Raw genomic sequence first — 14,207 nt, 5'->3', positions numbered from 1 at the left:
TGTAATCTACACCTCAACTAGCCTGATATGTTGTAATTTACACCTCAATTAGCTTGATAAAACGGCACATTTTGGAGAAGCCTTTTATTGTCCCCAGTACAAAGTGCACCTGTGTAATATCCATGTAGTTCAATCAGTTTTTTGATAAACCACACCTGGATGGATTATCTTGGCAAAGAATAAATGTTCCCTAACAGGGATGGAAACAAATTTCTGCACAAAATCTGATAGAAATAAGCTTTTTGGAAGAAAAAAAATCACAATCTGGTCATTTTTATTTCAGCTCATGAACATGGGACCAACTCTTTACGTGTCACATTGAAATGTATTTTTCTTCCAATGCGGTTGAAATTCTGTGTACAGTTGTACTGCAAAATAGGGCTTCAAAAATCTATACATTCGCTTGTTATTGCAGGACGACTCTTATTTTGGAAAAAATAGATCCGCCTTTCTGCGGCAATTTCATGATCTGCTACCAGCAGAATGGTAACGGGAAGGAAATGTTTTCAATGGAACGGTTGTGAAGGTCTCGTCTTTTCTTTCGGGACTTTAGGCAGAGAGTCACAGAGTAGAATATAACGTTACCTCCCTAATCTACAATTCAACACAGTAGGGATAAACATCTCATCTGGTTCACTTCGCCTGAACTCTGCAAACGACCGGCCGTAAACGAGTGTCTACAATGAATCAGGTGAGTTAGATACATGTAAAATATATATAAAAAACATGTCATAGTTTAATATATCGTTGCTCTCCCGAACGGTAATAATGGCCGTGAATTGCTGAATGGAAGACTGCTAAAGTAGGCCTCAGCAAAGCCTTGGATTTTCCTGAACGAGCTACCGACTGGAGAACCGGGCATGTCTGCTCCTGACACAGTTAAGGTTAATTTGGTCTGCAGAATATCAGAATCAAGGTCTTTCATCTCCTCTTCATAACAGTGAAAGAAAATATATAATCGTTGTAAACGCGACTTGACATAGGAATTGCTTCTTCTTGTATTTGTTGGACAGTCTGGTTAGTTAGTTCTACTGTAGTATACTATAATTAGTCTGAATGGATAGACCTACTGTAGTATATTATAATTAGTCTGAATGGATAGACCTACTGTAGTATACTATAATAAGTCTGAATGGATAGACCTACTGTAGTATACTATAATTAGTCTGAATGGATAGACCTACTGTAGTATACTATAATTAGTCTGAATGAATAGACCTACTGTAGTATACTATAATTAGTCTGAATGAATAGACCTACTGTAGTATACTATAATTAGTCTGAATGAATAGACCTACTGTAGTATACTATAATTAGTCTGAATGGATAGACCTACTGTAGTATACTATAATTAGTCTGAATGGATAGACCTACTGTAGTATATTATAATTAGTCTGAATGGATAGACCAACTGTAGTATACTATAATTAGTCTGAATGGATAGACCTACTGTAGTATATTATAATTAGTCTGAATGGATAGGCCTACTGTAGTATACTATAATTCGTCTGAATGGATAGACCTACTGTAGTATACTATAATTAGTCTGAATGGATAGGCCTACTGTAGTATATTATAATTAGTCTGAATGGATAGACCTACTGTAGTATATTATAATTAGTCTGAATGGATAGACCTACTGTAGTATACTATAATTAGTCTGAATGGATAGACCTACTGTAGTATACTATAATTAGTCTGAATGGATAGACCTACTGTAGTGTACTATAATTAGTCTGAATGGATAGACCTACTGTAGTATATTATAATTAGTCTGAATGAATAGACCAACTGTAGTATATTATAATTAGTCTGAATGGATAGACCTACTGTAGTGTACTATAATTAGTCTGAATGGATAGACCTACTGTAGTGTACTATAATTAGTCTGAATGGATAGACCTACTGTAGTATATTATAATTAGTCTGAATGAATAGACCAACTGTAGTATATTATAATTAGTCTGAATGGATAGACCTACTGTAGTGTACTATAATTAGTCTGAATGGATAGACCTACTGTAGTATACTATAATTAGTCTGGTTTGTATTTATTATGGATCCCCATTAGTTGCTGCCAAAGCTGTTGTTAACAAAAATAAAAACATTACAAAACATTTCACAGCAGATTTCACCAGACATTAAGTGTGTTCCCTCTGGCCGCTACTCTTCCACAAATCTACAACCCAAATAAATCCCTGTGTACTTGTGTGTGTATATAGTGCGTATGTTGTCATGTGTGTGTCTCTTCACAGTCCCCGCTGTTCCATAAGTTGTATTTTTAATGTTTTTAAAATCTGGTTTTACTGCTGAGTTACTTCATGCCTCTATGTAGTACTGTGCTCCTCACATAATCTGTTCTGGACTTGGGGACTGTGAAGAGACCTCTGGTGGCATATCTTGTGGGGTATGCATGAGTGTCTGAGATGTGTGCCAGTAGTTCAAACAGACAGCTCGGTGCATTCAGCTTGTCAACACCTCTCACAAATACAAGCAGTGATGCATCTCTCCTCTACTTTGAGCCAGGAGAGATTGACATGCATATCATTGTTAGCTCTCTGTGTACATTTAAGGGCCAGCCGTGCTGCTCTGTTCTGAGTCAATTGTAACTTTCCTAAGTTCCTCTTTGTTGCACCTGACCACATGACTGGACAGCAGTCCAGATGCAACAAAACTAGGGCCTGTATGATCTACCTTCTTGATATTGTTTTTAAGAAGACAGAGCAGCGCTTTATTATGGACAGACCTCTCCCCATCTTAGCAGTTGTATCAATGTCTTTTGACCATGAGTTTATAATCATGGGTTACTCCTCAACATGGTCAGGTTATACATTATTCATTTCAAGAATTGGTTGAGGTTTAGTGAATGATTTGTCTGAAATACATTACTTTTAGTTTTTTTAAATTTAGTATTAGTTTATTATTTGCCACCCATTGTAAAACTGACTGCAGATATTTAAGTGTAGCAGTGATTTCTCTTGCTGTGGTAGCGGACGTGTGTAGTGTTGAGTCCTCAGCGTACATAGACACACAGGTTTTACTCAGAGCCAGTGGCAGGTCATTAGTAAAGACTGAAAAAACTAAGGGGCCTAGACAACTGCCCTGGGGAATTCGGAATTCTACCTGGATCATGTTGGGGGGGAATTCGGAATTCTACCTGGATCATGTTGGGGGGGAATTCTGAATTCTACCTGGATCATGTTGGGGGGGAATTCTGAATTCTACCTGGATCATGTTGGGGGGAATTCTCAATTCTACCTGGATCATGTTGGGGGGGAATTCTGAATTCTACCTGGATCATGTTGGGGGGGAATTCTGAATTCTACCTGGATCATGTTGGGGGGAATTCTCAATTCTACCTGGATCATGTTGGGGGGGAATTCTCAATTCTACCTGGATCATGTTGGGGGGGAATTCTGAATTCTACCTGGATCATGTTGGGGGGAATTCTCAATTCTACCTGGATCATGTTGGGGGGGAATTCTGAATTCTACCTGGATCATGTTGGGGGGGAATTCTCAATTCTACCTGGATCATGTTGGGGGGGAATTCTCAATTCTACCTGGATCATGTTGGGGGGGAATTCTCAATTCTACCTGGATAATGTTGGGGGGGAATTCTCAATTCTACCTGGATAATGTTGGGGGGGAATTCTCAATTCTACCTGGATCATGTTGGGGGGGAATTCTCAATTCTACCTGGATCATGTTGGGGGGGGGATTCTGAATGCTACCTGGATCATGTTGGGGGGGAATTCTCAATTCTACCTGGATCATGTTGGGGGGGAATTCTCAATTCTACCTGGATCATGTTGGGGGGGAATTCTCAATTCTACCTGGATAATGTTGGGGGGGAATTCTCAATTCTACCTGGATCATGTTGGGGGGGAATTCTCAATTCTACCTGGATCATGTTGGGGGGGAATTCTCAATTCTACCTGGATCATGTTGGGGGGGAATTCTCAATTCTACCTGGATCATGTTGGGGGGAATTCTCAATTCTACCTGGATCATGTTGGGGGGGAATTCTGAATGCTACCTGGATCATGTTGGGGGGAATTCTCAATTCTACCTGGATCATGTTGGGGGGGAATTCTCAATTCTACCTGGATCATGTTGGGGGGAATTCTCAATTCTACCTGGATCATGTTGGGGGGGAATTCTCAATTCTACCTGGATCATGTTGGGGGGGAATTCTCAATTCTACCTGGATCATGTTGGGGGGGAATTCTCAATTCTACCTGGATCATGTTGGGGGGGAATTCTCAATTCTACCTGGATCATGTTGGGGGGGAATTCTCAATTCTACCTGGATCATGTTGGGGGGGAATTCTCAATTCTACCTGGATCATGTTGGGGGGGAATTCTCAACTCTACCTGGATCATGTTGGAGGGGAATTCTCAATTATACCTGGATCATGCTGGGGGGGAATTCTGAATTCTACCTGGATCATGTTGGGGGGAATTCTGAATTCTACCTGGATCATGTTGGGGGGGGGGGGGGGGGGGGCTTACATTAAAGAACACTCTCTGTGTTCTGTTAGACAGAACTCTCGATCCACAATATAGCAGGGAAGCCATAACAGCCTTTTCCCAGCAGCAGATTTTAATTGATAATGTCAAAAGCTGCACTGAGGTCTAACAAAACTGCTCCCCACAAGCTTCTTATCGTCAATTTGTTTCAGCCAATTATCAGTCATTTGTGTAAGTGCTGTACATGTTGAGTGCCACTCCCTGCAATCGTGCTGAAAGTCAGTTGTTAATTTTGTTTTCTGTGAAATAGCATTGTATCTGGTCTAGAGGTCGACCGATTAGTCAGCATGGCCGATTTAATTAGGGCCGAGTTCAAGTTTTCATAATCAGTAATCGGCATTTTTGGAAGCCGATTATGGCCTGATTACATTGCATTCCACTTAGGAAATTGTAAGTTGCTAACTAGCATTAAACTTATCTTATAAAAAACAATCAATCTTAACATAATCACTTAACTACACATGGTTGATGATATTACTAGTTTAACTAGCATGTCCTGCGTTGCAAATAATCAACGCGGTGCCTGTTAATTTATCATCGAATCGCAGCCTACTTTGACAAGCGCATTCACGAAAAAAAGCACTGTCGTTGCACAAATGTACCATAAACATCAACGCCTTTCTTAAAATCAATACACAAGTATATTTTTTTTAAACCTGCATAATAAAATAAATTCATGTTAGCAGGCAATATTGACTAGGGAAATTGTCACTTCTCTTGCTTTCAGTGTAAGCAGAGTCGGGGGTATATGCAGCAGTTTGGGTCACCTGGCTCGTTGCGAACTGTGTGAAGACCATTTCTTCCTAACAAAGACCGTAATTAATTTGCCAGAATTTTACCTAATTATGAGATGACATTGAAGGTTGTCCAATGTAACAGCAATATTTAGACTTATGGATGCCACCCGTTAGATAAAATACGGAACGGTTCCGTATTTCACTGAAAGAAAAAACTTTTTGTTTTCGAAATGATAGTTTCTAGATTTGACCATATTATTGACCTAAGGCTCGTATTTCTGTGTGTTTATTATATTATAATTAAGTCTATGATTTGATAGAGCAGTCTGACTGAGCGGTGGTAGGCTGCAGCAGGCTCGTAAGCGTACATTCAAACAGCACTTTCCTGCATTTGCCAGCAGCTCTTCGCTGTGCTTGAAGCATTGCGCTGTTTATGACTGTAAGCCTATCAACTCCCAAGATTAGGCTGGCAATACTATAGTGCCTATAAGAACATCCAATAGTCAAATGTATATGAAATACAAATAGTATAGAGAGAAATAGTCCTATAATTCCTATAATAACTACAACCTAAAACTTCTTACCTGGGAATATTGAAGACTCATGTTAAAAGGAACCACCAGCTTTCATATGTTCTCATGTTCTGAGCAAGGAACTTAAACGTTTGCTTTTTTAAATGGCACATATTGCACTTTTACTTTCTTCTCCAACACTTTGTTTTTGCATTATTTAAACCAAATTGAACATATTTCATTATTTGTTTGAGACTAAATATATTTTATTTATGTATTATATTAAGTTAAAATAAGTGTTCATTCAGTATTGTTGTAATAGTCATTATTTTATATATATATATATATATAATGACAACACTAGACTATAATAGGACATCAGGAACAAGTCAGAGGAACAGTTTTCTGGACAAAGGTTTAATAGTTGACTTATTTTGGACCATTTATTTAGTTGTTTTACCCTCAGTGTACCAATATGACAACACACCTACTCTCTTTTTGGGTAAACAGGAAACACTCTCCCTCCAACCCTCCTCCTCCCTACCCCTCCTGGAGTCCCCGTGTCGTGCCTCTCCCGGTAGCCCCTTACTGCTGGGTCTGAAGAGGCTGTCTGTGCTGCTGGTCGACTGCAGGAGAACACCGGAGCTAAGTGGGTTTATGCTCTGACATACATTTATTTTGGGACACTCCCTGAATGTCATTAATTACCACAATACAATCTGTTTAAAGATGTAGAATCATTACAAGCGCTCCTACATCCTTGGATACATTGACAATTTGAAGATTTAATATTGAAGATTTGAATGCTTAAATTCGGTTACAAGAGTGTGAAAAGCTGGGCCTAAACCTGGCGTTGATATGAAGAAGGAACCATAACTGTCTGTCTTTTCTTCACAGGGGACAGTCCTAACCGTCGCTCTTTCAGTAGAAGGGGCTTGTCAACTTGGGAGGCTAAACGACAACATGAAGCTGAGGAGGCAGAGAAAAGTCTCTCCAGATCAGAACATCTCAAGAAACAACAGCAGAGACCCACAAGGAAGAAATCTTACTGCTGCTCTGACTGTGGGAAGAGTTACACCTCTTCAGCAGACCTTAAAAGACACCAAATGATTAATATCGGAGAGAAACCTCACTGCTGCTCCCAGTGTGGAGCTAGTCTCTCCTCTGCCAGGGCACTGGAAGGACACATGCGGATTCACACTGGAGAAAAACCGTACGAGTGTTCAGAATGTGGGTTGAAGTTTGCACATAGAACCAATCTCTGGTCACATCGAAGAGTACATACAGGAGAGAAACCCTATCACTGCTCTGACTGCAAGAAGAGCTTTCCAAGACTTGCCTCTTTAAAACGACACAAGTTCACGCATACAGAGAAGAAGATGTACCACTGCTCTCAGTGTGAATTGAGCTGCACAACGCCAGGTTCATTGAAGAAACACCAGTTTATACACACTGGAGAGAAGCCTTACTGCTGCTCCCACTGTGACAAGAGCTTCCTTCGGCAAGATTCTCTCAAAGAACACGAGCGTCGTCACAAGGGAGAGAAACCGTACTCTTGCTCAGACTGCGGAAACAACTTTACCACAATGGCAACCTTGCGAATTCACCAGCGAATACACACAGGAGAGAAGCCTTACCACTGCCTCTTCCTTAACTGTGGGAAGAGTTTTGCCCAGGCCTTTCACTTGAAAGTGCACAAGAGAAGGCACACAGGAGAGAAGCCGCACCACTGTGATCAGTGTGGGAAGTGTTTTGTTGCATTAAGTGACTTACAATCTCACCAGCAATCTCACTCCAAAGAGAAGCCTTATTGCTGCAAAGAGTGTGGACTCAGTTTTTCTAGATCCGATTCCTTAAAGAATCACCAGAGAATCCACACAGGAGAGAGGCCATACAGCTGCTCAGAGTGTGACAAGAGTTTCACCATGAAGGTTCCCCTTACTAGACACCAGTTGACACACACAGGAGAGAAACCTCACCACTGCTCTGACTGCGGGAAGCGTTTTACTCTGTCGGGCAACCTCAAAAAACATCAGTTAACACACACAGGAGAGAAGCCTTACCACTGCTTTGATTGTAAGAAGAGTTTCACCACTAAGGGTCAACTGACTGGACACCAGCAGAGACACACAGGAGAGAAACCTCACTACTGCTCAGAGTGCTACAAGAGCTTCAAGTGTTCAGTGGACCTGAGATGCCATGTTCAGCGCAAGCACAGCGGGACACCCTACCACTGCATCCTCTGTGAGCGCAGCTTCAGCTCCCCACAGCATCTGAAGTACCACCAGATGACACACACAGGAGAGAAACCGTTCGTCTGCACCGACTGTGGGAAGAGATTCACTCAGGCCGGGGGGTTGAGGTACCACAGGAGGATTCACACCGGAGAGAAACCTCACACCTGTGATCAGTGTGACAAGAGTTTTAGTACAAGGAGCAGTCTGCAATCACATCAGTTGACACACAGGAGAGAAGCCTTACAGCTGTGATGAATGTGGGAAAGGATTCACTCAGTCAGGAACCCTGGCTTCACACAAGAGAATACACACCTGAGAGAAACCTTACCACTGCTCTGACTGTGACCAGCTCACTGGTAATGATAACAACACCCACCCGTAGCACGCGCTCCAGCAGGTATATCTCACTGGTCGTCCCCAAAGCCAACACCTCCTTTGGCCGCCTTTCCTTACAGTTCTCTGCTGCCTATGACTGGAACGAATTGCAAAAATTGCTGAAGCTGGAGACTTATTTTTCCCTCACTAACTTTAAACATCAGCTATCTGAGCAGCTAACTGATCGCTGCAGCTGTGCATAGCCCATCTGTAAAAAGCCCAACCAATATACTTATCTCATCCCCATATTGTTTTTATTTACTTTTCTGCTCTTTTCACACCAGTATTTCTACTTACACATCATCATCTGCTCATCTATCACTCCAGGGTTAATTTGCTAAACTGTAATTACTTCGCTACTATGGCCTATTTATTGCCTTACCTCCTCACGCCATTTGCACACATTGTATATACACTTTCTTTTTTTATATTGTGTTATTGACTGTACATTTGTTTATTCCATGTGTAACTCTGTTGTTTGTCGCACTGCTTTGCTTTATCTTGGCCAGGTCACAGTTGTAAATGAGAACTTGTTCTCAACTGGCCTACCTGGTTAAATAAAAGCGAGAAGAAAAAAAAATGCTTTACCACTGTGATAGAAAAATTACATATTTACCTGATTTGTTTGTTTATTAATAGTTAATGGTTATATACTTATAGTAAGTCATGTCAGTTCTATTAAATGTCTGTGTGAACTGAGGAGCCTAAAAACCATAGATAAGATGTGGTTGGATGTAACCAAGATAAAGAGAACCTGGGGGAGTAGAACAAAACCCTAATTGTTTGTTCTCATCCTTGCATCTGGGAAACTTAGCATGGAGGATTAATATAACATCCCCAGTGCAGATGACCACAGGATGAACCCAACGTGGCTTATGGTGACCCAATCTGCAGGGGAGGGGTGGGAAAGCATTGTCTGTAATGTTTTGGCTGCTCGGCCCAACAGTCAAGAGTGTTGGGCTGACTAGTCTTATTATTGCAATAATTAATCAATATTAAATAAAGATGATTGTTTGAAGAAATTATAAAGTCTCAGTATGATTTTCCATGACGAGGAGGTGATCTGCAACTTCACCTGTTGACCACTCCTGAAGATCTGGATAAACTGTACACAGGGGATCAGAAATTGGGATCTCAGGGAAAACCACAGTCATTATTGAGCAGCTAGACCCGCCTATGATCTGAGAGGTAGCGTGCATGGGTGGATGCCAGATCTCAGACATTGTCCAAGCCTACCTCAGTACTATCTATCAATAAGTGAGGAAATTCTAAAAATAAAAAGCCACTGATGAGGGGAGCGAGGTCTTCCTTAAGAGAGCCACAGCTGATGTAAACTAGCAGGACTCCATTAATAAGTCTTCTTAAGTGCGGTATCCTTGAGCATGATTGTTAATTAGCCAGTTGCGGGCAACCAAAAGTCCAGATCCGTGGTACTGAGTTGATCGCAGTAGGGGGGTTAATGTGGAGTGAAGGACTAGAGTGTGGGTGATCTTGCGAGAGAACTCGGCTTGGTGAAGCTCATTGAACGAGGGACTAGAGTGCAGGTGATGCCTTGCGAGGGCATCTGGCTTGGGGAAGTCCAAATGATGACGTGTAATGTTTTGATAAAATCTTTGATAAATGTGGTAACAGGTATGCCCTGGGTTACTATTGTTTAGGTGTTATTCCCTGTGTTTGTGAATGTGATATGAGAGTTGTGTGAGTGTGGAAATAAGCGTTCATCTGAAGTTTGTGATAAGACATAGAAATGTGTATAATAAGCTGATTTTTAAATTTGGATAAGTTTCGGTATGTAGAGCTGGTTCATAGGGATAAGTCATTGGAAACACACTTGAATTAATGTGAGTACCTAATTGATTACTAGAGATTTGTTAATGGAAATAATAATAATATGCAACCTTGCACACCCATACGTCAGGGGTGTACAAATGATTCTGAGGTTCAGAATGGTCCCTTTAAGGATCATTTGATAGAGGTAAGGTTAAAAGAATTAGATGACTGTCTAAACGCTTATGTGATTTTCTACATCCGGGTAATACATAGAGAGAACTGCCCATAAGGCCAGAAAAATGTATTTTTCGCAGTAAGAGATGAGTTGCTGTATTTATTGAATAAATCAGAGCGAATTAAAGGTGGAATTTCCACCTCACTTATATAACGTAGTAATACAAAGCCTAACTTATATAACGTAGTAATACAAAGCCTACCTTATATAACGTAGTAGTACAAAACCTACCTTATATAACGTAGTAGTACAAAGCCTACCTTATATAACGTAGTAGTACAAAGCCTAACTTAGGGTTTTTCATCAAGATAATAATCATTATGGAGCTGATGTGATGTAATAAAAGCCGATGTGATGTAATAAAGGAAGAGAAAAGATCAGTTTTTATTGGCCAGATGTGTTTCCAAATCAATGCATGTTGATTCACCTAGTTGACCGCTAAATCCCCTTTTGTGCCTGTAAAATCTCTGCGGAGGAACACTTTGATGACCTGGTAATTGTCTTGTTTATTATGTGCCCAGATGTTAAGACTACAGAGCATTATGATTGGGTTATTTGCGGGATTTGTTATCAACTGCCTTTTTCTCTCAGGAGTGCAAAAGGAGTCCACGTGAAGTGAGCATGGAGAGAGATCCGTTCTAAAACTTTTCTCATATTGCTGGTCTACTGGTTGGCAAATGGACATAGTAGGAGGTGACATAGTAGGAGTTGTGGTGGGGCTCAGGTGAGACATTGACATTGGGACATTATCATTGCCTATCCACTTTGACCTCTGAACCTATCTGAAAAAGAAATGCCAGAAGATTTGAGTGCCGGGAAAGGGAGGGGGTTGGTCAACTGTGCCCGTAATTGATTTAGACTTTATTTTAAAATAGTTTATTTTGGGTTATCAGGTTGATTTTGAGCTCTACAAACTGCTAAATGTATAGTAATTTATGCTAAGAATGCATTGAGATGCACATCCCAACCAGAAGCCATGGATTACAGGCAACATCCGCACTCAGCTAAAGGGTAGAGCTGCCGCTTTCAAGGAGCGGGACTCTAACCCAGAAGCTTATAAGAAATCCCGCTATGCCCTCTGACAAACCATCAAACAGGCAAAGCATCAATACAGGACTAAGATCAAATCGTACTACATTTTAGTCATTTTAGCAGACGCTCTTATCCAGAGCGACTTACAGTAGTGAATACATGCTTTTTTTTTTGTACTGGCCCCCGTGGGAATCAAACCCACAACCCTGGCGTTGTACACACCATGCTGCCGTTGCAAACACCATGCTCTACCAACTGAGCCACAGGGAAGACCCTGTTCCGACACTCGTTGGACGTGGCAGGGCTTGCAAACCATTACAGACTACAAAGGGAAGCACAGCCGCGAGCTGCCCAGTGACCACGCTGTCCGCAGCTGATGTAAGACCTTTAAACAGGTCAACATTCACCAGGCTGTGAACTCCAAACATGTGCTGACCAACTGGCAAGTGTCTCCACTGACATTTTCAACCTCCCTATCTGAGTCTGTAATACCAACATGTTTCAAGCAGACCACCATAGTCCCTATGCCCAAGAACACTAAGGTAACCTGCCTAAATGACTACCGACCCGTAGCACTTACGTATGTAGCCATGAAGTGCTTTGAAAGGCTGGTAATGGCTCACATCAACACCATTATCCCAGAAACCCTAGACCCACTCCAATTTGCCTACCGCCCCAACAAATCCACAAATGATGCAATCTCTATTGCACTCCACACTGCCCTTTCCCACCTGGACAAAAGGAACACCTATGTGAGAATGCTATTTATTGACTACAGCTCGCTCATCAACTCATCCTTGACTGCTGGCTACGTCCCTTCCGTCTTCAAGAGAGCGAGAGTTGCACCCCTTCTCAAAAAACCTACACTCGATCCCTCCGATGTCAACAACTACAGACCAGTATCCCTTCTTTCTTTTCTCTCCAAAACTCTTGAACGTGCCGTCCTTGGCCAGCTCTCCTGCTATCTCTCAGAATGACCTTCTCGATCCAAATCAGTCAGGTTTCAAGGCTGGTCATTCAACTGAGACTGCTCTTCTCTGTGTCACGGAGGCTCTCCGCACTGCTAAAGCTAACTCTCTCTCCTCTGCTCTCATCCTTCTAGACCTATCTGCTGCCTTTGATACTGTGAACCATCAGATCCTCCTCTCCACCCTCTCCGAGTTGGGTATCTCCGGCGCGGCTCACTCTTGGATTGCGTCCTACCTGACAGGTCGCTCCTACCAGGTGGCATGGCGAGAATCCGTCTCTGCACCACGTGCTCTCACCACTGGTGTCCCCCAGGGCTCAGTTCTAGGCCCTCTCCTATTCTCGCTATACACCAAGTCACTTGGCTCTGTCATATCCTCACATGGTCTCTCCTATCATTGCTACGCAGACAACACACAATTAATCTTCTCCTTTCCCCCTTCTGATAACCAGGTGGCGAATCGCATCTCTGCATGTCTGGCAGACATATCAGTGTGGATGACGGATCACCACCTCAAGCTGAACCTCGGCAAGACGGAGCTGCTCATCCTCCCGGGGAAGGACTGCCCTTTCCATGATCTCGCCATCACGGTGGACAACTCCATTGTGTCCTCCTCCCAGAGTGCTAAGAGCCTCGGCGTGACCCTGGACAACACCCTGTCGTTCTCCGCTAACATCAAGGCGGTGACCCGATCCTGTAGGTTCATGCTATACAACATTCGCAGAGTACCACCCTGCCTTACACAGGAAGCGGCGCAGGTCCTAATCCAGGCACTTGTCATCTCCCGTCTGGATTACTGCAACTCGCTGTTGGCGGGGCTCCCTGCCTGTGCCATTAAACCCCTACAACTCATCCAGAACGCCGCAGCCCGTCTGGTGTTCAACCTTCCGAAGTTCTCTCACTTCACCCCGCTCCTCCGCACACTCCACTGGCTTCCAGTTGAAGCTCGCATCTGCTACAAGACCATGGTGCTTGCCTACGGAGCTGTGAGGGGAACATGTTAAAGGAATTTTATATCTTGATGATAATAATCAATAATCAATTCGCCTTGACTAATGCCCAAGGTTTGTAAGACAATGGGTTAAAATAATTAGGCAAGGACTCAGCTTTCTGCAAAAGGTTTCTGTAGCTTTATTCAGAGAACGTTCTGGCGTCAGGATAACAAAACAGTCATTATATAGTTCTTGCTTACTTACGCACATGCATTTACACACAATCTGTTGGTGACCTGCAACCCCCATTGACTTCTCACGCTGTTTATCACATTCTGGCTCAGCCTGTTCCTTTCCTTCAAGGTTAGGAACTCTTTGAAGTTTTACTCCCTTGACCATCTGCTTCTGTAGCTCTCTATACTAATTGCATACACACATTTCTTTCCCTCTCCAGTGGTTTCCGGAACTAATCAGACCAATCGATCCCTACATTGATCATTACATTGATTATTCATTAACCATGCTGTATGACTAATAATTCATCATGGTTTATTGATTCATTTACCTTTATTAGATAATTCTCTTATCAATTCCACCCTTAAATGATTCAATAATTCACCATGATGATCAAATGCTATATGAGAACCCTACTAATCACATGCTTTATGTAAACACAAATAATCACACGCTATATGGAAATACAAATAATCACACGCTATATGGGAATACAAATAATCACACGCTATATGGAAATACAAATAATCACACTATATGGAACTTAATTGTGATACAAGGATTAAACAAGACCAATACATGAATATTCCTCCTACTCCTCCATTACTGTCCTAGGCCTATTTCCAATTATGACACTTCGATTT

General features: G+C 42.0%; 1 protein-coding gene across 1 annotated transcript; it reads left to right on the top strand.

The window, feature by feature from the left end:
* The first annotated feature begins 464 nt into the window (after nt 1-464).
* On the top strand, nt 465-9,422 carry LOC145850154 (uncharacterized). The gene is made up of 3 exons (XM_045711416.2): nt 465-691; nt 6,292-6,430; nt 6,679-9,422. The coding sequence occupies exons 1-3, from the start codon at nt 683-685 to the stop codon at nt 8,268-8,270; spliced, it is 1,740 nt and encodes a 579-aa protein (XP_045567372.1). The 5' UTR covers nt 465-682; the 3' UTR covers nt 8,271-9,422.
* The last annotated feature ends 4,785 nt before the right edge of the window (nt 9,423-14,207 follow it).

This window comes from Salmo salar, chromosome 02 (assembly GCF_965601325.2).
Source record: "Salmo salar chromosome 02, fSalSal1, whole genome shotgun sequence".
NCBI lineage: Eukaryota > Metazoa > Chordata > Actinopteri > Salmoniformes > Salmonidae > Salmo > Salmo salar.
Note: the sequence above shows the minus strand (reverse complement) of the source record. Positions and strands in the feature narration are given on the sequence as shown.